The following is a 23671-nucleotide window of genomic DNA, read 5'->3' on the forward strand; positions in this document are numbered from 1 at the left end:
TTTTCTTACCTTCCTCTTATTTGTTGCTGTTTGTACCCTGTTTTACATCTGTACATTCTGACTTTTAAGTGTTTCTTCCCATTTTTCTGTTGCCCTGCCGTTTACAATCCACTTTCAGTCAGCAGGTGTGTAGCAAGCCTAGCATTCTGCCAGTAGTTCTCTGTCCTGACTTTCTTTCCCTTACCTTACTGCTTTGCTCTATATCTGGTCCAATCAGCAGGGGAGCAGTATATTATTGCCCGCCTCTCTGCTTTCCCAGGACAATTGTTGGAGCTCAGAGATGTCCTTGCTAAATAGTGAGTAAACCCAATCTAATATACACACAGATGCTGTAACAGCAGAAGAGGCAGAGGTTGTGGAGATCATTATCTCAGTGTCTGCAGATCTGTCAGCCTGCAGCCTCTGAGTGAATGGGTACAGCTTGTAAAGATAGCTATAAAAATGCCCCTGTGTCCTTGTTACCACTGCCTAACGACGGTGGATTGCTGAGGAGCTGGAAGGGAGACCTCTAGTGGCAACCATTTAAAACATGATTTACGTATATTTGCATATGTTTATGTTTATGTTTATGTTTGAACTCCAACTTTGCTATGAGTACCGTTCACCTACTTAAGGTGTCTCTTCAAAACTGTAAAATGTTGTTTATGTTTATTATAAAAAATTCTAATAAAAACTCAATTATTAAAAAAAACAAAAAAACATGATTTACAGTGGTAACGCAACAACCCTTTTAATGCAAGTATATTACAAAAATGATGAGACTAACACAAGCTAGTAAATGAGCAGAAGTTGTCTGAAAGGTTAGTGCCCCTTTACCTGCAACAACCTACGGAATAAAAATAGCAATTTATGAATCTGGGGACAAATTCCCCCATTCTTCCCAACCACTTGGCGGAGGTCAAAAGTGCCCTTTTGGCCTCCGTTGGACTAGCATACGTTGGTATACCTTAACTTGCTCTATGGAATAGCTCATCACATGGATACGCATACAGAGAAAATCGTATATCATGCTATATACCACTATGAGGGGATGAGTTCAGCGACCTCCTCAAATAGCTGATCAGTAGGGACCCAATGCTACAATACTACTGCCCTATCCGGAGGATAAGCGATACTCCCAGAAAACCCCTTTTAATGTGTTTTCCCTTTTTTTGTATAAATATGTTAAAAACCAGACTACAGAAGTGTTAGCAGCCTCGCGGCGCTGCGCTCTCAGAAGCCGGCAGCATTTGTGCCCTTGCCTTGGTTTTGCTTTAGTCAACAGTTCTTTATCACCGCAATGTTCAAATGTCTCACGCTACTCACAGAGCGGGGGGCGGCGGCAGTAACATCCCCCCGCCTGTGATCTCATGCACAAGCCCCGCGCTCTCCGTTTCATACATCAGCACTTAATGTTCAAAGCCGCAGAATAACCTTCCCAAGCTATTTGCAAAATGTTGATATTAAGCCGGAGTCGAATTTGCGTTGATGCACGCTGTTTATTTGCATGTTCGCTTTAATCAGCCAAGCGCACAAAGCCTGAACAAGCCCGCAAGTGGCATAATTTACTTAGAAAGCTTGACATCTGTTAAAAGTTGAGAATTATTTGAAGCTTTTTATTACAGTTTACCGATTTAGTTGGATACGACTGCCAATCTCCTCTTCTCCCGGGAAAAGCTTTGAAAGCAAATTATAAAAGCTACGTAGGAATCTTTCTGAAAAGGCATGAGGGAGTTTCAACAAAGGGCTGAAATGTGTCAATTTTCTACAGTTATAAAATGCAAGTAATTTTAAATGTAAAAGGGGGAAAAAAAATAGGAAAAAAGAAAAAAACATCCAGGAACCCCCTTGGATTTCAGAATTAAAGATCTATGCTTTTTATTTAAAACTTGGTTCCGGGAAATTCTGATTTTCACATTCACTCTGGTGTAATTGTATCGGAGGCTTTAAGGCCAAACATGGATGGATTGGGCGGTTGTGGCTTTTGTATGCAGAATTCGAGAACGCCTTTTGACCACAATGTGGAAGCAGCCGGTTGGTTTGGAGAAGTTTTGTCTTTTAACTCTTTCCAATCCAGTTTTAGATTCAGGGTTTCCTAAGAGGCTTTCTCTTTTTGCTGTTATACAACGACGCCATCTGCTGGCTTAAGCCAGTGTGTGTGTGTGTGTGTGTGTGTGCTAGAGAGCCTCCAACAGCAGAGCAGCTGGCAATAGACGGTAAGAATACCCTGTCTGACATCTTCTGACATTGGAGCTCTACAAGCTTCAATCAGAATGTAGGAAGACGTCAGACAGTGGATTGGAAAGATCCACTTGTGTGAGAAGGGCCTAGTGGCAACCGGTTCCTCATGCTCGAACTCGAACTCCCCCTAACCCATGATCACTAAATCTTAGGCCACCTGCAGACGGCCGGATTGGATCCCTCTGCGAGAATTCTCGCAGCGGGACCCGACCCGAGCCCCTGCAGGGAACAGTGCGGCACTCAACTCTCACGCGGCTCCAGCTCTGTGACGTGCCGGCTGCCGGCCAGCCGGCGCATGTGCAGAGCAGAGCCGGAGTACGGGGAGAGAACATGCCACGATTTGTTTTCCGCGTGTATTTTCATGTAGGCAAATCGCGTCGTCTGCATACGATTGCGTTTTGCAATGCAATCCTATGCAGGCGTCCAGGGGCGGATATTCTGCGGGAAATCCCACCGTTGAATTTCCGCCCGTGTGCAGGGGGCTTTAGTCTCACAGACTACAGGCCTCAGACGTATTCGGTGCTTCCTCGCCCCTCTCTGTACCTTTCTAATTGAGCAAATTAATGACCCGGGCGCATCCATCGCGTGCGCACGCCAATTACTTCTGGAGATTCCATGAAATATTAGTTTCTCATACAAGTCCTGTCCATTCCAGAAGCCCAGGATGACCAAGTTCTTATGCCGCTCCTGCAGCACGGCCATTTGTGACGAACACACTGTTCCAGTTTGCAATGACTGCAAGGAAGAAGTTTATTGAGTTTGATCATAGTTTTTACTTAAATTTAATAAATGTTCTTTCATATAACTTTTTCACTAATAAATACGATAAATATAATTTTGAAGTTTAATTTTGTTAGTCTGTGAGACTAATATGTGGTGACTTGAAAATATGTTTAGTGATCTAAGGCTAAAGGGTCAACCAGGCAAAAATACTTTTTTCCATGCCTGCTCTGTGTATTGCAGCCACTTCCCTGTAGTGCAGCCCCTGTCTGATGCTTATCAGGCAACATATTGAGGCTGAGATTTTTTTTTCTTTCAGTTTCGCATCAATCCCATAATGCATTAGCACAACATTAGCTTAGGCTGTAGCATTCTGCCTGCTTGAGGTACAGTTTTATTAACATTACCTTCTGTATTCAACTAAATAGGCTGCAGACCATAAGTATGCAGTCAGGGAAATGAGCTGTGATCTCCTCTATTGTAACTGTGTGACTGGAGCTGTGTGTTCAACTCTGTAATGGCAGTCAGAATAATCCCTGGATCAACCTCTGATAGTTCCTACCTGCCTGGAAGACCCGGATCAACAACCCGCTGGTCACCTAATGTCTTTATCCTGTACTATCATAGCACTCCAGAAAGACATCAAGTTCCCTCTTAAACTCCTCTATTGATTTTGCCATTACCACGTCCTCAGGCAGAGAGTTCCACAGTCTAACTGCTCTTACAGTAAAGAACCCTTTTCTGTGTTAGTGATGAAACTTGCTTTCCTCTAGAGGTAGCAGATGCCCTCTCGTTACCGTCTCAGTCCTCGGTATAAACAGATCATGGGAGAGATCCTTGTATTATCCCCTCAGGTATTTATACATAGTTATTTGGTCGCCCCTTAGCTGTCTTTTTTACAGGGTAAATAATCCCAATTTTGATAGCCCCTCTGGGTATTCCAGTCCCGTCATTCCATGTATTAGTTTAGTTGCCTTCTTTGAACCCCCTCTAGTACTGTAACATCTTTCCTGAGCACCGGTGACTAGAACTGTACGCAGTATTCCATGTGGGGCCTGACTAGTGCCTTATATAGTGGGAGGATAATGTTCTCCTCTCTCGCCCCTATACCTCTTTTAATGCACCCCAAGACTTTATTAGCTTTTGCAGCAGCTGATTGGCATTGATTGCTCCAGTTAAGTCTTCAGTCCACTAGTATCCCAGGTCTTTTTCCATATCACGTTTCCTTAGCAGTACCCCATTTATTGTATATTGGTTACATCCGTTTCTCCTGCCCATGGGCATATTCTTACATTTATCAACATTGAACTTCATTTGCCATTTTTCTGCCCAAGCCACCAGCTTATCTAAGTCCGTTTGTAGCCGCACATTGTCCTCCGTTGTATTAATTATCTTGTATAATTTCGTGTCATCTGCAAATATTGATATTTTACTGTGCAGCCCCTCTATCAGGTCGTTGATAAATATATTGAACAGCATGGGGCCTAATACTGAACCCTGTGGCACCCCACTAGTGACTGTGGCCCAGAGTATTAACCATTTATGACCACCCTCTGCTTTCTATACCTGAGCCAGTTCTTTACCCATATACACATGTGTTTACCCAATCCGGGCTGCCCCATTTTATATATCAGCCTATTATGCGGCACAGTGTCAAATGCTTTAGAGAAGTCCAGATATACAAGATCAATAGACTCTCCCAGGTCCAGCCTAGAACTTACTTCATCGTAGAAGCTGATCAGATTGGTCTGACATGATTGACCCCTCATGAACCCATGATGGTGAGGAGTTATTCCGTTGTTTTTCTTGAGGTATTCTTCGATGGCATCTCTCAGAAACCCCTCGAATATTTGTTCAGTTATTGAAGTGAGACTTACCGGCCTGTAGTTACCAGGCTCTCTTTTGGACCCCTTTTTGTATATTGGAACTACATTGGCAATGCGCCACCCTGGTCTTGATAGTATACATAAATATTAGAAATAGTGGTCTAGCTATCACATCACTTAGTTCCCTTAGAACCCTTGGGTGTATTCCATCTGGGCCCAGCGATTTATCGATTTTAATTCTCTTGAACCGGCTCTATACTTCCTCCAGTGTTATGTATGTAATGTTTTGCAAGGTGTTCATTTTATTCCCCTGCATCTCGTGTGACATTTTCTTTTCGTTCGTGAATACACTCGAAAAGAAACTATTTAATAGGTTTGCCTTCCCCCGTCGCCTTCTATGATTTCTCCTGCGTTATTTGTTAATGTGCCAGTAGTCTCAGTACAAAACCTTTTACTGTTAATATAATTGAAGAATAGTTTCAGGTTGTTTTTACTCTTTGGCGATCAGTCTTTCTGCCTCCTCCTTAGCGATTTTGATCTTTTCTTTGTATATTTTGTTTTTTTCCCTGTATGAATTTAGCGCTTCTTCGCTGCCTTCTTGTTTTAGTAATTTAAACACTTTGTTTTTTTTCGTCTATTGCCCCCGCTTACAGTCTTGTTGAGCCACATTGGTTTACTTGTAGTTTTATTTTTAATGGGTATGAACTGCTCACATGAGGTGATTAGGATCTTTTTAAACTTTTCCCATTTGACATCTGTACTGTTATTTTTGAGGATGTTGTCCCAATTCATGTTACCATAGAATCATAGAATGATAGTTGGAAGGGACCTCCAGGGTCATCGGATCCAACCCCCTGCTCTGTGCAGGATTTACTAAATCATCCCAGACAGATATTTGTCCAGCCTTTGTTTGAACACTTCCATTGCAGGGGAACTCGCCACCTCCCCTGGTAACCTGTTCCACTCATTAATCACCCTCACTGTCAGAAAGTTTTTCCTAATATCTAATTTGTGTCTCCTCCCTTTCAGTTTCATCCCATTGCTTCTAGTCTTTCCTTGTGCAAATGAGAATAGGGCTGATCCCTCTGCATTGTGACAGCCCTTCAGATATTTGTAGACCGCTATTAAGTCTCCTCTCAGCCTTCTCATCTGTAAGCTAAACATTCCCAGATCCTTTAACTGTTCCTCAAAGGACAAGATTTGCAGACCGCTCACCATCTTGGTAACTCTTTTCTGAACTTGCTCCAGTTTGTCTATGTCTTTTTTAAAGTGGGGTGCCCAGAACTGGACACAGTATTCCAGATGAGGTCTGACTAAGGAAGAGTAGAGGGGGATAATTAACTCACGTGATCTAGACTCTATGCTTCTCTTAATACATCCCAGAATTGTGTTTGCCTTTTTGGCAAACACAATCGTTCTGAGCTGAGCAAATTTTGCTTTACCAAAGTTTAATTTATTTGTCGCTCTATGATATGGCTTCTTATTGAATGACAGCTGGAAATTAATTATATTGTGGTCACTGTTCCCCAAGTGCCTCTCAACCTGAACTCCCATTATTCGGTCCGGTTTGTTAGTACTAGGTCCAGAGTAACTCTCCCTTTAGTTTGCTCCCGCACACATTGGATAAGGTACCGTATATACCGGCGTATAAGACGACTTTTGAACCCCGAAAAATCTGCTCTGCAGTCGGGGGTCGTCTTATACGCCGGTAATACAAAAAAAAAAGTGTAAAAAAAAAAATCATTACTCACCTCCCCGGCGTTCTGTCGCGCTCCGGCAGGATGTCGCTCGCTCCTCGTCCCCGGCGCAGCATTGCTTTCTGAATGCGGGGCTTGAAATCCCCGCCTCCAGAAAGCTAATACACACGCCGTCAGCCAGTTACAGCCATTCAATGACAGCATTGAATGGCTGTGATTGGCTGAAGGCGCACCTGTGTTAGCAATCACACCCATTCAATGATGTCATTGAATAGTGTGATTGGCTGAAGCCACGTGTTTTAGCCAATCGCAGCCATTCAATGATGTCATTGAATGGATGTAACTGGCTGACGGCGTGTGTATTAGCTTTCTGGAGGCGGGGATTTCAAGCCCCGCATTCAGAAAGCAATGCTGCGCCGGGGACGAGGAGCGAGCGACATCCTGCCGGAGCGCGACAGAACGCCGGGGGAGGTGAGTAATGATTTTTTTTTTCTCCACTGTATTACCGGCGTATAAGGTGAAAGTTGGGGGGTCGTCTTATACGCCCCGTCTCCTTATACGCCGGTATATACGGTTTAATTGTTCTCAAGAGATTTGCAGGTCTTGTTATCCCATATTATATCTGGATAATTAAAGCCCCCCATGATAATTACTTTGCTGCGGTTTGACACCTCTTCTATCTGCCTTAATAGTAAGGTTTCAGTTTCTTCTGTTGCTTTTGGTGGCCTATAGAAAACCCCTATCAGGATTTGGTTATTTTTTTTCTCCCTGTATTTCCACCCACAGGGATTTGACGTGTTCATCTCCTGCACCTATATCTTCTCATAGCCTTGGCATTAGGTAGGATTTAACATACAGACACACCTCTCCCCATTTCTGTTCACCACAGTTTCTTCTGAAGAGATTGTAACCCTGTAAGTTCACCGCCCAATCGCACTTATCATCAAGCCATGTTTCCGTTATTCTGACTATATTGTAGTTTTCATCAGTCATTCTTGCTTCAAGCTCACCCACTTTACCGATCAGACTTCTTGCATCCGTAGACATACAATTTATACGGGTATTTTTGTTCTTTAAATTCATCTTGCTACTAATGGTACTATTGGCTGATCTAACAGTTCTAACTGTGCTAACCCCTCCTCCAGCTCGACCCCCACTCCAATTACTTGGACCCAGGTCGCTATCTACACTGACTACCCCCTATATCCTCCTCCATATCCCTTGTTTAAACACTCCTCCAGCCTTCTAGCCGTCTTCTCCCCCAGCACAGCTGCACCCTCCCCATTAAGATGCACCCCTTTCCTATGGTAGAGCCTGTAGCCGACAGCAAAGTCAGCCCACTTCTCCAGGAACCCGAACCCCTCTTTCTTACACCAAGTCTGGAGCCACTTGTTTACCTCCCTAAGATCCTGCTGCCTTTTTAGTGTGGCCTTAGGTGCAAGTCGTATTTCTGAGAAAACTATCCTGGAGGTCCTCGCCCTAAGCTTGGACCCCAAGTCCCTGAAATCATTTTTGAGAGCCCTCCATTGACCTCTTATTTGTTCATTGGTGCCAATGTGCACCATGACCGCTGGATCCTCACCAGCCCTTCCCAGTAATCTGTCAATCCAATCCGCGATGTGTCAAACTCGAGCGCCAGGAAGACAACACACTGTTCGACGATCCCGGTCTTTATGGCAGATTGCCCTCTCTGTCCCCCTAATAATTGAGTCCCCCACCACTAGAACCTGTCTAGCCTGCCCTGCGCTCCCCGTCCCCGTCTCACTGGAGCAGTCATCCCCCTGGCGTTCAGAGGGCGTGTCGTGCTGCAGTGGTGCTGGCTCTGTAATGGCATCCCCCTCATCTGCCAATGTTGCAGCCTTGTTGGTTTGTGCCAGTTCAGGACTAGCCTTCTTGGTTCTCTTCCCTCTACCCCTCCTTTCTATCACTCAGCTTACTGCCTGTTCCCCCTGCTCTTCCATATTACCACCCGCCCCCGCCTCTACCCCAGCGAGTGCCTGCTCAGTGAGCACCAAACTCCTTTCCATGTTGTCAATGGATCTCAGTATTGCCAGTCGCTCATTTAGATCCAGGATTTGGGCTTCTAAATGTACGATGGGCACATATCTTGTGCAACAGTATGCACCCTCGATCGGCTGATCAAGGACCGCATACATTGCACAAGCAGCACACTGGATGACATTGCCAGGCAGGGAGCTCATCCTAATGGGGATCTACAATTTACTTGTGGAAGTATTGAACATTGACTATATCACTCTCCAAACACGCCTCTGCCCCCGGGGGATAGCTACATCAGGAATTTAATAAAAAAAATTAGAGTGGCCCTTTGAAAAAAAGAACATAATGTTAGACTATATTTATACGGACAAATGTCATACAGGTCTGAGAAAATCTGACATGTATCACACTTCTGTGATTTTCATGCATCTGTGATGCGGTTTGGTGTTAAATGTGCACAATTCGCATAGCTGTAACATGCATTTTTAACACTTGTTAAAAAAAAAAAATCAAATATGCTTCACACTCAATTAGCATGGCGTGTGGGTGCAGTTTTTTTTTTACATATTCTCCTAATTATGGGTGATTCTTGCAGCAGAATAGGCCAAAAATAGGTGCAAGATCAAAACATTGCAGTATCAGTAAGAAATTCCTTATGTAAATGTATCCAGTGAAAATAATGGGTTCTTCCCACGTGCGAGTTATGGGCGTCACGCAATCACACAAAACTTGTGCATGGAAAAAGTTTGTGCGCTCGAAATGCGGCGACTAAAAGCCAATCTTTAAAAAAAAAACTGTGTACAAAATTAGCAAAACATTAAAAAAAAAATCAGTATAAACTTGGCGTTATCGGATTCGTGCAAACTCCGAGAATAATGTTATCACATGATTTATTTTGCACACCTGATGCCGTAAAAACGAAATGCCCCAAAAAAATATATATATCACCCCCCCCTCCCCTTTACAATCAATAAACGTTATACAATACACTTATATGTACCCAAAAATGATGTAATTAAAAAATACAACTTCCTCCCCCCAAAATAACACAAGCCGTTAAGTCGACTGAAGAATGAAAACGGTACGGCTCCTGGAATGTGGTGATGAAAAAAAAAACTGAAAAAATAGTTGGTCATTCAGGCGCAAACCGGCTTTGTCACTAAAGGGTTAAGGTGTTTTTAGACGGCACAATCATTCAAATGAGTGAAAATGAACGGTAATCAGTCTAAACGCGAGCCAACGCTTCTCGTCCGTCGTTCAGTTTCTGCAGGCATAAAATCCATCGTCTGCTCGTTAACTTGTTATTTGTTTAACCACTCGTAGTTCAGTGTATCACATAGCGAATGTGGCTTGGGTGGCCTTTAAGGCTCCTCACTCACCTCTCTTTAAGGAGAGATGTTACCCCTCCCGACATCGCGAATGTTAAACACTAAGTCCGAGAGGGAAGGGCTGGTGATGACGTTACAGACTCGTGCAAGCGACAATCGTGCCATCCAAAAGGAGCCAGGTACGGGAAGATAAAAAGGAAAGGGATCATGAGCCCGCCCCGATGGGACTCCTGCATGGTGCATGGGCCCCGGGTTTCAGCAGTGGTAAAGAAAATATTGTGCAGGCGCAAAATGAGTCACTTCATCAATTCGTTATTAGTAGAAAATGGTAATCTATCATAGAAGCAGGTGTAAAAGATCCCACACTGTGACTGGATGCACAGATGTCAATCAGTGATAGCCCCGCCCATCGGACTGTTCAGAACTATAAATACATAAAACACACGTTATACTGAATCTTTTGCCATAAAGCTGTATATGCATCTGCTCAGCTCCTCCTGCTCTATAACAAACTAATACAGTATATTGCAAAACTTCATATATTCACATGTACTACTAGCTTATGCAAAAACTATAACTGGGACACTTTAGGGTTATCGCTGTGCGTATGCTCCACTACCATAGTGTGCTTACTGTGCACTGAAGGGCCACTTTCTTACAGACCCCCCGGCCTTTTCCGGATTAGCATATCCCTGTATGGAGATTTAATTCCCGTGAGGCCTGGTCATCAGGACTAGACTAGCCGGGGCCAGGATGTCGTACTCTGCCAACTTTGGGGAGGAGGGGTTTCTTGTACAACAGTTTGGCGAGTATACTTAGAATGGTGAGACAGAGGAAAAAATCCAGTGGAAGAGGATCCCGGGGGTGTAAATAAGTCATTGGCGAAAAAGAGGAGGATGTCAAGAATCGCTCTAATGTGTCAAAATGCCCAACTTGCTATTCTTTAGCACAGATGGACTATAACAGCAGGCAACCAGTTCCAGCGGCATTGTTTTCGAAAGGCCTCATTCGCACAGTTGTGGTCCGTGAAATAGGAAGCGTTTTCACTGACCAACACTGTGTGTACTCCCTGTTTGTTTTTTTTCATGTATTCATTGTGTATTTCACGTTTAGAAAAAAAATGCAAGAAAGCCCCACTGATTTTGTGAATGATGAGGCCCATGTGGCGCTGAGTGTTAAGGCAGCCGAAATCCAGTCCTAAGCTCCTGCTCACGGCCTGAAGGTTGCAGGTTCAATCTCTGCATGGTTCAGGTAGCTAGCTCAAGGTTGACTCAGCCTTCCATCCTCCCAAGGTCGGTAAAATGAGTACCCTGGGGGGTAAAATATGACTGGGGAAAGCACTGGTAAACCACCCCTGCAAAAAACAGTTTGCCAAGAAAAAGTCACGATGGACGTCACCCTAGGAGTCGGTCATGACTTGGTGCTTACACCAAGGACTTTTCCTTTACCTACACAGTTAATACGCAAGTATCATGTGTATTGACACAATCCCATTGCCTTTCATGGACTTTTTCACTCCGTAATACTGCCTTTTTTCACATATGTAAATGAGCACTTGAAAAACGCATGTCTGAATACACCAACGCAAACCAATGGGGTTCCAGCTCTGTCTTACACATGTAAAACCAAGCATAAATGTGCCCATGTGAATGAGGCCTAAGAGAAACAGAAAGACGAGCGCAAGAGAACGCATACATTGTATCACTGAGCAATAGAAAAACATCACTTGGTCAGATGAACCCAAATTCTTATTGCCCCGTGCTGATTGGAGGTCGGAATTTGGCACAAGCAGCATGAATCGCTGAACCCTTCCTGTCAGCTGTACATAAGATGTCAGCACCGTCATCCAATCTGTAGCAACTACAAGAAGCTTCCTGTCCGCAGGGGCCGACATTGCTGCAGAACGACTTCTCCACCTAGTGGAATCTACACCACATGAATTGTTGCAATTCTGAAGGCCAATGAAGATCTAATGTGCTACTAAATGGGAGTCTCTAATAAAGTGGCCATTCAGTGTATATTCTCACTAACATCCTCTCTTCCAGACTAAAAAAAAAATATTCCCCAGAAGACTTTGTTATGGGGGGGAAAAAAAACAGACATAGATTGCTTCCTTGTGATGAAGTGACAATTTGTGATATTCATACCTGTCATGTGACAAGCTGTCTATTAGAGGAGAGACATTGTGTAATTGTGCCTGCCTCCTCTAATTGACAGCAATGGGAATTAATGTGTCTGCTGGTATGAAGCTACATTCAATATTGTGTGTGTCAATGCAGGGAGAAAACGAAGTGCAGTCATGGTGATGGTGCCAGTAATACGCAGCACTGTACAACATTTGGTGTGTGTGTATAATACAGTGTATTCTGCGCTCTAGAAGACACACCTGATGATGAGGCGCACCCAGGTTTTAGAGGAGGAAAATAGTGAAAAATATAGGGAGGCGTTACAGGAGGCATAAACTACAGCAGTACCGCCTCAGAATGAACTATATGCCACTTGTCAACCTGCCATTCAGGATCCAGGAAAGCTGTAGTGGTGATCTTATTACTGGTCACCCAGCTTTCCAGGAGCCCTAAATGCCATATTTGACTACGGTAGTTATAGCTATGCATGTGGTATACATGCTTGCATAAGGCCTCATGTCTACGGGGAAAATCAGGCCCGCTACGGATTCTCCATGGAGAATCCGTAGCGGGTCCCTCCTGCCCCGCGGACATGATGCTAAAAAATCAGAATATACTTACCCGCAGCGGTCCGTGCGTGTCTTCGTTCCGTTGCCGCTGGATCTTCTTTCTTCGGCCCAGTGGATGTGCTCGGCACGTTGGCTGCGTTCCGCGCACATGCGCCGGGCACATCCGCCGGGCCGAATAAAGAAGTTTCCGGCTGCGAAGGAAGGAAGACCTGCATCGCCCGGAGCAGGTGAGTTTAATCAGGCGCGGGTCTCCCGCGGATCCGGACTTTTTCCATGGAGACCCGCGCCTCAATGGAGCATGTCCGGATTTTTTCCTGCATGCGGGACCCGCGCCTGCAGGGAACAATGACATCCGCAGGTATTTAACTACCTGCGGGTGTCTAGTGCATCCCTATGGGGCGTGGATCCACGTGCAGGAAAAACGCTGCAGATTTTAAATCCGAATTTGCCCGTGGGCATGAGGCCTATCTCTACAGTTGGCATTCAGGATCCTGGAAGAGCTGAGTGACAATGTAATGATGATTCCATTAGTTGTCACCCAACTTTCCAGGAGCCCTGCATGACATGTCTCATTAGGCCTCTTGCACACAGGCTAGAAAATCTCGCTACAAAATCATTGCTATAAAACGCATGCATGTGAAGCTCATGGTTTCCAATGGGCTATGCGATGTGATAAACAAGGAGGCTCCATAGGAAAACCTGGGCTACAAAATATAGCAAATCGTGGATGTATGGCCTCGTTAACAGGAATGACAAAGTCGCACGATTTTGTTGTGTCGCTACAATACTACAAATCGCATGTATGTGAAGCCCATGCTTTCCTATGGGTTGTTTCACACATGAGATGTTTTGTAGCATGCAACAACCCAACATAAAAACCTTGTGGGTCCAGCGATATGCCCGCGACTCACGAGGTTTTGAAGCCCATGTTTCCCTATGGAGCCTTCCTCTCTTTTGCATCGCACGAAAACGCGGTTTTCGTGTGGTGCGATAAAACTTTGACAGTAGGAAATCCTACTATCAAAACTATATTCTAAGACCTGGCTGCCGGAAAAAATAAAAAAGCAGTATACATCACCTTAGAAGTGCTGTCAGCCCAGCCACATCTTCTCCTTGGGTCCTGGCACTGCTTCTCTTAATCATCTTCTGGCCGGAGATGGAAAACTCTGCACCTCCTGGAAGCACAGGCTGTTATTGATGCTTAGAACATGACAGCTAGCACTTGAACCAATCACAGCCATTTATCGAGTGCTGGCTGTGATTGGCTAAATGTCAGCCAATCACAACCAGCGCTTCCAGGAGGCGGGGGGTTTTCAATTCACGGCCACAAGATGATGAAGAGAAGCAGTCTCGGTGCTGGACATGAGGCCTAAATAATATAGCCACAGGTTACTGCCTTCTGTATTCCTCTAGAAATGTCATAGGCACAGATAGTACTGCCTCCCTGTAAATGATGTCAGCACAGATAGCAACACCCTCCTGTATCCCTTAGCTCCGCCCCCATCTTGCTCCCTTCCTTTGCAGACAGCCAGAGTGGAGGAGAGAGGCAGAGAGCCGGTGAGGATAGAGGAAAGGGGGGGATTGCTCAGATGGAAGCGTATATCAGCCGGCCATAAAAACACCGGCCAATATAAGCTTGTGTAAATAAGCCCTCAATAATGAGGGGCAGATAGTACTGCTTCCTCTTCTCTCTCTCTGATTGAGTCCTCCCATAGCCTTTCCTCTTCTTTCTAACAACAATGTGCTCAGATGACATGGGAAAAAGTTTCGCTGCTTGTGTCCCCCCAAACTCAGGGTGAAAAAGAATGAAATCTGCCATACTAGAATACAATGTATATAACCTTGTACTTAGACACCCCATTGATTTCCATGCATGCAATGTAAAGTTTATTTCTCCTTTAGAGTCCCTTATAGAAGCCAGAAAATTAAAATAGCAGGGGGACCTTTTACAAGAGATCCTTAAATTGGACCACCCCTTTAAGAAATGGAGGATTTGTATTCTGGAAAGTCTAAATGTCTGTAGATAAGGAAACAAAGGCTGTGCTGAAAGCCATTAGTATGCCGTGCCTTATAAACCCAGAGGAGCTCATCAGATTGCTAAGAGAGCATCTACAGGGCAGAAAGCTTAGCGCCAAGGACAGACCCCAGAGGTGCGGCGACAGCGGCATCCATCATACATTATACAAGCCGGAGCTTCACCGCGGCCCCATACATATTCAATCTGATATGGGGAAATGTGTTTGTAAACCACATCTACACTGGATAGAAGCAGGAGCAGCACTTCCAGTCGCGGCACCTATACATCAATGTCCCCGCCGCCGCTGCCGTGAATGAGAGGCCCATCTCGTCGCAGATGAGTTTAAAATAATATCATGTTTAGACGCTGATGCCTCGCCATGAAAAATGAACTTAGGCGCACTTTCCATCTATTTCCATTTCTCTCTACGACGTTAGTGCTACCTCATTGCCCAGCAGAAGGAACTATCATATTTGCTTTCACATGCAGCTCTCTTTCGTTTTCCATTAGAGACTTCTCCTCTGTTTGTTTATCCTCCCCTCCAACCTTCTCCCACCGCAATTTCTTGAGTAGGTGGGTGGGTTGTTTGCTATTGAACTAGAAGACGTCTTCTGAGGAATAGCAAACTAAATGCCATCGCAAACTCATTTCAAGTTACAAGTTACTTACCATAGCTTAAAGGCGGCGTAACAAGTTAAACTTTTATCAGCTACCCTTAGGATGATCTGATTGGTTGGGGTCGTACCTTTGACATCACCACCGATACTGAGAATAGGGGTCCCATGTCCTCCCCATTGCTGGCTCGCTACACACCCCTCCCCCCCCCCCCCCCCCCGCCACAGTGAGGAGGAGATTGAATGGGGTGATGGTCGCGCATGCGCAGTGCTGCTGCATTCATTTTTAGAGGGGCTGCTGGAGATAGCCGAGCGTAGGTGCTCAGACCCATTGAGTGAATGGAGCAGTGGCTACACGTGTGGCCATCACTTCAATCGGTCTGACATAAGAGGGGGATACTGGACTCTCGTTCTCAGGATCGGAGGGGGTCACATTGGTGAATATATGGCGCTTGGTTTTGGGGCTTTGATCCCCACTGGTAGCAAGAATAAGACACAGGATTAATATGAATTACAATTCCTGACACAGTTCCGATTCCATTAGCGAGTCAAAATTGCGTAATGTGTGAGCGCAAAAAAGAACGTACAGGGTGACAACTGGCCACATGTATTGTGCATTGGCGTAATGGGGAAGTGTGTATAAGTGCCATACATCTGTTGTCTGTGCTCTATGTGATAGTCCTTCTGTGACCATTCAAACCTTTCTTTACATATTTCAGATATTTGCTGAGAGTTTGCTATGCTCGGGCCGCCACGAGAACATCCAGCTGGCCGGACACATGATGCACTGTAGCTCAACCTCCATAGACCTTCCTCTAAGCATCAGCTCCAAAGGCAAGCCCCAGTACCGGGTCAGCTACCAGAAAAGCGTGGAGCTGGTGCTGGCTGCCAGTAGAGAATACTTTAATTCATCCGCTACCCTCACTGATAACTGTATGGATCTTGCAAGGTATGTCTGGATGTTTTTAAAGCGCAATTGTCATCAATGTGTTGTTTTTTTAATGCTTTTTGATGTTTTTTTATTATGCATATTTTATGGGATAATTATACACAGCACTAGGCAAGGGTTATCGGCTTCATGAAGTGTAAACTCTGATACTTTTTAAAAGGGTTAACAATCCTAAGATTGACTATTACCGCCTACAAAGAGGATAGACGATAAAAGACTGATCAGTGGGGGTCTCAACACGGAGACCACCGTTGATGCTAGTAATGGGGGTCCCATGTCTTCACTGCATCCCCAGTAGTGAGGAGGAGCTTGCATGGGTGCCATCCAGCTAATTTTCAGAGGGACTGTTGGGCTATATTCACATCAATGCTAAGGGTTCTGTTTTCCTGGTCCGTTATGGGAGCGAGGGAACAGGATCCACTGGATGAATGAATCCGTCTCATAATGGAAGCAATAGACCGCGTTGACTATAATGGAACCATTAGACTGCGTTGACTATAATGGGGTCTGAGGCCTTTCATAATTTCATTATAATTGTTAGATGGGTCTATATTATGGGTCTAAATTACTTATATTGTCATTAATACTGTTTCAGGAAACAATGACGTGTTTTCAATGGTGTTAAAACCTTAAAGGGGTATTCTGAAGACTGAAGGTTGTTTTTTACTCTTCATCCACTGGATAGGTGAAAACTGATATATCAGTGGGAATAGGACTGCTGGGACCTCCATCGATCCCGAGAATGACGAACTGCTCTTCCTCCTTACTTTGGGGTTGCGTCTTCTATCAGATTTAATGGAGCTGTGGAGACACATGTGCAGTGCAGCTCCTTTCACTTTCAATTGGACTGCCAGAGATGGCTGAGCTGAAAGCACTTGGCTACTTCCGTCTCAATGAAATAAAAAGAATCGATGGTCATACATGTGCAGTCGGCGCTCTATTCAATCTGATGTTACGGCGGCTGAGAGAAACATCCTTGCAGTGACAAACCGAGGGGAATCAGGGACCCTTCTGTTTCCTGGATCGGTGGGAATCCCAGCATTTCAACCCCAACTGATCTATCCTTTTTTTACCAGTGGATTGGGGCAGCACGGTGGCTCAGTGGTTAGCACTGCTGCTTTGCAGCGCTGGGATCCTAGGTTCATATCCAACGAGGGCCAACCTCTGCATGGAGTTTGTATGTTCTCCTCCTTTTCCTGTTTGCTTCGGTTTTCTCTGGGTGCTCGGGTTTACGCCCACACTCCAAAAACATACTGATTGGCAGATTTAATTTTCAGCCCCAATGGGGACAGAACCTATAATATCCAGTGATATAAAGAGCTACCAAATATGTATGCACTGTATAAATAAAGGTGATGATTAAAGGGGTTACCCTATTTAAAAAAAAAAAAATACTTGACTAGGCATGCAATAAAATGCCAAATCACTACTTACCCCTCTTCTCTGGTGAATTTTCCAAAGTCAGCACAAGCTGGAGTTCAGGTGGCTGCCCCCGTCAACCAGAGCCCGCCGTGTGACTTCCATTCTCTGGGCAACACATACTGGGAGACATTATGCCAAGAGTTTAAAATGGGATGTTATAGATTCTGATTGGCTGCAGCAGTCACCTGACTTCTAACCTGTGCTGACAGCAGGCTCTTCATCTGAGTCACTTCATTGTTATACAGGGGAAGAAGAGCAGTAAACACCGATTCTTTTGTTAACTTATCGCATGCGCATCCATTTAAAAAAAGTCTACTCGGATAACCCCTTTAAATAAAGGATGGGTAAAAATGTGACAAAAAAACTTCTGGAATACCCCTTTAAAACGACCCTCCAGTCCCAGACAAAGCAAACATCTCTGACTACCTGGTGCGCGCCGTACATGGGTAGTGCATAGGAGTAGAGATGAGCGAGCACCAAAATGCTCGGGTGCTCGTTACTCGGGACAAAATTTTCGCGATGCTCGAGGGTTCGTTTCGAGTAACGAACCCCATTGAAGTCAATGGGCGACCCGAGCATTTTTGTATTTCGCCGATGCTCGCTAAGGTTTTCATGTGTGAAAATCTGGGCAATTCAAGAAAGTGATGGGAATGACACAGCAACGGATAGGGCAGGCGAGGGGCTACATGTTGGGCTGCATCTCAAGTTCCCAGGTCCCACTATTAAGCCACAATACCGGCAAGAGTGCCCCCCCCCCCCCAACAACTTTTACTTCTGAAAAGCCCTCATTAGCATGGCATACCTTAGCTAAGCACCACACTACCTCCAACAAAGCACAATCACTGCCTGCATGACACTCCGCTGCCACTTCTCCTGGGTTACATGCTGACCAACCCCCCCCCCCCCCCACGACCCAGTGTCCACAGCGCACACCAAACTGTCCCTGCCCAGCCTTCAGCTGCCCTCATGCCACGCCACACTCATGTCTATTTATAAGTGCGTCTGCCAGAGGAAAAGCAGGCACACACTGCAGAAGGTTGGCACGGCTAGGCAGCGACCCTCCTTAAAAGGGGCGGGGCGATAGCCCACAATGCTGTACAGAAGCAATGAGAAATATAATCCTGTGCCACCGCCATCAGGAGCTGCACACGTGGGCATAGCAATGGGGAACCTATGTGCCACACACTTCATTCTGTCAAGGTGTCTGCATGCCCCAGTCAGACCGCGGTTTTTAATTCATAGACACAGGCAGGTACAACTCCCTATTGTGAAGTCCCTGTGGACCCACAGCATGGGTGGCTCCCTGGAACCCACCGGCGGTACATAAAAATATCCCATTGCATTGCCCAACACAGCTGAGGTAGTAATGTCGTGCTTAATGCAGGTGGGCTTCGGCCCACACTGCATGCCCCAGTCTGACTGGGGTTCTTTAGATGTGGAAACAGATGCATTTATAATTCTCTGTGGACCCACAGCATGGGTGGGTGCCAGGAAGCCACCGGCGGTACATAAATATATCCCATTGCAGTGCCCAATACAGCGGATGTAACGTCAGCTGTAATGCAGGTGGGCTAAAAATTCATTTGATTACACTGTAGGCGAGGGCCCACAAAAATTGCTGTATCAACAGTACTAATGTATATCAGAAAAATTGGCCATGGCCAGCCAAGAGGGCAGGTGAAACCCATTAATCGCTTTGGTTAATGTGGCTTAAGTGGTAACTAGGCCTGGAGGCAGCCCAGTTTAACGAAAAATTGGTTCAAGTTAAAGTTTCAACGCTTTTAAGAGCATTGAAACGTATAAAAATTGTTTAGAAAAATTATATGAGTGAGCCTTGTGGCCCTAAGAAAAATTGCCCGTTCGGCGTGATTACGTGAGGTTTCAGGAGGAGGAGCAGGAGGAGGAGGAGGAGGAGGAATATTATACACAGATTGATGAAGCTGAAATGTCCCCGTTTTGGATGGTGAGAGAGAACGATGCTTCCATCCGCGGGTGCAGCCTACGTATTGCTTAGGTATCGCTGCTGTCCGCTGGTGGAGAAGAGAAGTCTGGGGAAATCCAGGCTTTGTTCATCTTGATGAGTGTAAGCCTGTCGGCACTGTCGGTTGACAGGCGGGTACGCTTATCTGTGATGATTCCCCCACCCGCACTAAACACCCTCTCTGACAAGACGCTAGCTGCAGGACAAGCAAGCACCTCCAGGGCATACAGCGCGAGTTCAGGCCACGTGTCCAGCTTCGACACCCAGTAGTTGTAGGTGGCAGAGGCGTCACGGAGGACGGTCGTGCGATCGGCTACGTACTCCCTCACCATCCTTTTACAGTGCTCCCGCCGACTCAGCCTTGACTGGGGAGCGGTGACACAGTCTTGCTGGGGAGCCATAAAGCTGGCAAAGGCCTTAGAGAGTGTTCCCCTTCCTGCGCTGTACATGCTGCCTGATCTCTGCGCCTCCCCTGCTACCTGGCCCTCGGAACTGCGCCTTCTGCCACTAGCGCTGTCGGATGGGAAGTTTACCATCAGTTTGTCCACCAGCGCCCTGTGGTATAGCATCATTCTCGAACCCCTTTCCTCTTCGGGAATGAGAGTGCAAAGGCTCTCCTTATACCGTGGATCGAGCAGTGTGTACACCCAGTAATCCGTAGTGGCCAGAATGCGTGTAACGCGAGGGTCACGAGAAAGGCATCCTAACATGAAGTCAGCCATGTGTGCCAGGGTACCTGTACGCAACACATGGCTGTCTTCACTAGGAAGATCACTTTCAGGATCCTCCTCCTCCTCCTCTTCCTCCTCCTCAGGCCATACACGCTGAAAGGATGACAGGCAAGCAGCATGGGTACCGTCAGCAGTGGGCCAAGCTGTCTCTTCCCCCTCCTCCTCATCCTCCTCATGCTCCTCCTCCTCCTCCTGAACGCGCTGAGATATAGACAGGAGGGTGCTCTGACTATCCAGCGACATACTGTCTTCCCCCGGCTCTGTTTCCGAGCGCAAAGCGTCTGCCTTTATGCTTTGCAGGGAACTTCTCAAGATGCATAGCAGAGGAATGGTGACGCTAATGATTGCAGCATCGCCGCTCACCACCTGGGTAGACTCCTCAAATTTTCCAAGGACCTGGCAGATGTCTGCCAACCAGGCCCACTCTTCTGTAAATAATTGAGGAGGCTGACTCCCACTGCGCCGCGCAAGTTGGAGTTGGTATTCCACGATAGCTCTACGCTGCTCATAGAGTCTGGCCAACATGTGGAGCGTAGAGTTCCACTGTGTGGGCACGTCGCACAGCAGTCGGTGCACTGGCAGATTAAACCGATGTTGCAGGGTCCGCAGGTTGGCAGCGTGCGTGTGTGATTTGCGGAAATGTGCGCAGATCCGGCGCACCTTTCCGAGCAGGTATGACAAGCGTGGGTAGCTTTTCAGAAAGCGCTGAACCACCAAATTAAACACATGGGCCAGGCATGGCACGTGCGTGAGGCTGCTGAGCTGCAGAGCCGCCACCAGCTTACGGCCGTTGTCACACACGACCATGCCCGGTTGGAGGCTCAGCGGCGCAAGCCAGCGGTCGGTCTGCTCTGTCAGACCCTGCAGCAGTTCGTGGGCCGTGTGCCTCTTCTCTCCTAAGCTGAGTAGTTTCAGCACGGCCTGCTGACGCTTGCCCACCGCTGTGCTGCCACGCCGCGTGACACCGACTGCTGGCGACGTGCTGCTGCTGACACATCTTGATTGCGAGACAGAGGTTGCGTAGGAGGAGGAGGAGGGTGGTTTAGTGGAGGAAGCATACACCCCCGCAGATACCACCACCGAGCTGTGGCCCGCAATTCTGGGGGTGGGTAGGACGTGAGCGGTCCCAGGCTCTGACTCTGTCCCAGCCTCCACTAAATTCACCCAATGTGCCGTCAGGGAGATATAGTGGCCCTGCCCGCCTGTGCTTGTCCACGTGTCTGTTGTTAAGTGGACCTTGGCAGTAACCGCGTTGGTGAGGGCGCGTACAATGTTGCGGGAGACGTGGTCGTGCAGGCCTGGGACGGCACATCGGGAAAAGTAGTGGCGACTGGGAACCGAGTAGCGCGGGGCCGCCGCCGCCATCATGCTTTTGAAAGCCTCCGTTTCCACAAGCCTATACGGCAGCATCTCTAGGCTGATCAATTTTGCAATGTGCACGTTTAACGCTTGAGCGTGCGGGTGCGTGGCGTCGTACTTGCGCTTGCGCTCAAACTGTGGCGCTAGCGACGTCTGGACGCTACGCTGAGAGACATTGCTGGATGGGGCCGAAGACAGCGGAGGTGAGGGTGTGGGTGCAGGCCAGGAGACGGTAGTGCCTGTGTCCTCAGAGGGGGGTTGGATCTCAGTGGCAGGTTGGGGCACAGGGGGAGAGGCAGTGGTGCAAACCGGAGGCGGTGAACGGGCATCGTCCCACCTTGTGGGGTGCTTGGCCATCATATGCCTGCGCATGCTGTTGGTGGTGCCTCCCCAGCTGATCTTGGCGCGACAAAGGTTGCACACCACTGTTCGTCGGTCCTCAGGCGTCTCTGTGAAAAACTGCCACACCGTAGAGCACCTTGACCTGTGCAGGGTGGCATGGCGCGAGGGGGCGCTTTGGGAAACAGTTGGTGGATTATTCGGTCTGGCCCTGCCTCTACCCCTGGCCACCGCACTGGCTCGGCCTGTGCCCACACCCTGACTTGGGCCTCCGCGTCCTCGCCCGCGTCCACGTCCTATAGGCCTACCCCTACCCCTCAGCATGGTGTATTAGCAGTGATTTGATTTCCCAGGCAGGAAATAAATTGGCGCAAGCCTGCTGTTAAACGTAGCTGGCTGCGTATGATTTGTTTACTATCTCCACCCACCACACACGTACACAGAACGCTGAGGACTGACAGAGGCAGGGCACATAGAATGTTTCCCTTTTTTTAAAAAGAAAAGGCCCACTGACTATATTCAATCAGATAAGATATGTGTTGCACAGAAATGCAGTTATATGAAGTGCAGCACAGTGGTTACTTTTCCCAGGCAGGAAATAAATTGGCGCAAGCCTGCAGGACAAATAGAATGTTTCCCTTTTTGGGAAACGGAGGGCCCACTGACTATATTCAATCAATAATATATGTCTTCTGGCCCTGCCTACACAATTCTCTCCCTGTAGTATTACTGCAAGGCGCAATGCTCTGCAGACAGCCGATTTTGAAAAGAAAAAAATATGCAACACTGCTAACAGCAGCCTGCACAGTACTGCACACGGATAGATGTGGCCCTAAGAAGGACCGTTGGGGTTCTTGAAGCCTACACTAACTCCTAACACTCTCCCTATAGCAGCTCCAACACGATAGCACTGTCCCTCAGCTATCTCACAACGCATCTGTGGCGAGCCGCGGGAGGGGCCGACTTTTATACTCGGGTGATACCTGATCTCGCCAGCCACTCACAGCAGGGGGGTGGTATAGGGCTTGAACGTCACAGGGGGAAGTTGTAATGCCTTCCCTGTCTTTCAATTGGCCAGAAAAGCACGCTAACGTCTCAGAGAGGAAGCTGAAAGTAACCGGAACACCGCGTGGTGCTCGTTAAGAGTAACGAGCATCCCGAACACCCTAATATTCGCACGAATATCAAGCTCGGACGAGTACATTCGCTCATCTCTACATAGGAACTCTACGGTACATTGCTCTGATTGCGCAGCGCTGCTCGGTAGCACCTAGGGTACTCGCACTGTTTAACCCATTAATCTTCTGTTAAAGCCCCTTTTATATGCGGAGGATTTATTGCATTTGTATCCTATTAATATTTTGCTGCGCCATAAGCTTTAAGCGCGTTAGAGCAATCCATACCGCTTAGAAGCACCGTGTGTATATTGACTTAATACTGTAGCAGTCTGTTCCGAAATGAGTTTTCGTCTCATAGAGAAATCCTGCAGACACTCTCTCTAATTGAATAACTTAGGTGGATCTATGTGACCCGCTCCGAGCAGCCGCTCTCTTTTTTGTTTTTTCACTGTGTATCGAGGCATTCAGAAGTTTTAATGGAATATTTACCGGCGCTTAGCTGAGTACAGCAATAACACAAGTTCACAGTTTAAACTAGGAAAGTTTTATCGTACCGGCTAAGTTTTTAATAAGCAGAGTCTCCCGTTATTTGTGCCTTACCAGTGATTTAATTAGTTTCGAATCGGGTCAAAACCTCACAAGGAATCTGACTTTCTT

General features: G+C 46.7%; 1 protein-coding gene across 1 annotated transcript in view; it reads left to right on the top strand.

Annotated features, from left to right (window-relative positions):
* NBAS (NBAS subunit of NRZ tethering complex) overlaps positions 1-23671 on the top strand; it is a 616392-nt gene that overhangs the window by 224412 nt on the left and 368309 nt on the right. Inside the window, exon 30 of the mRNA XM_066597064.1 lies at positions 15835-16064. Within this exon, the coding sequence (XP_066453161.1) occupies positions 15835-16064 (230 nt within the window). The remainder of the gene's footprint in view (positions 1-15834; positions 16065-23671) is intronic.

The sequence above is a fragment of the Eleutherodactylus coqui genome, chromosome 1 (genome assembly GCF_035609145.1).
Source record: "Eleutherodactylus coqui strain aEleCoq1 chromosome 1, aEleCoq1.hap1, whole genome shotgun sequence".
Lineage (NCBI taxonomy): Eukaryota > Metazoa > Chordata > Amphibia > Anura > Eleutherodactylidae > Eleutherodactylus > Eleutherodactylus coqui.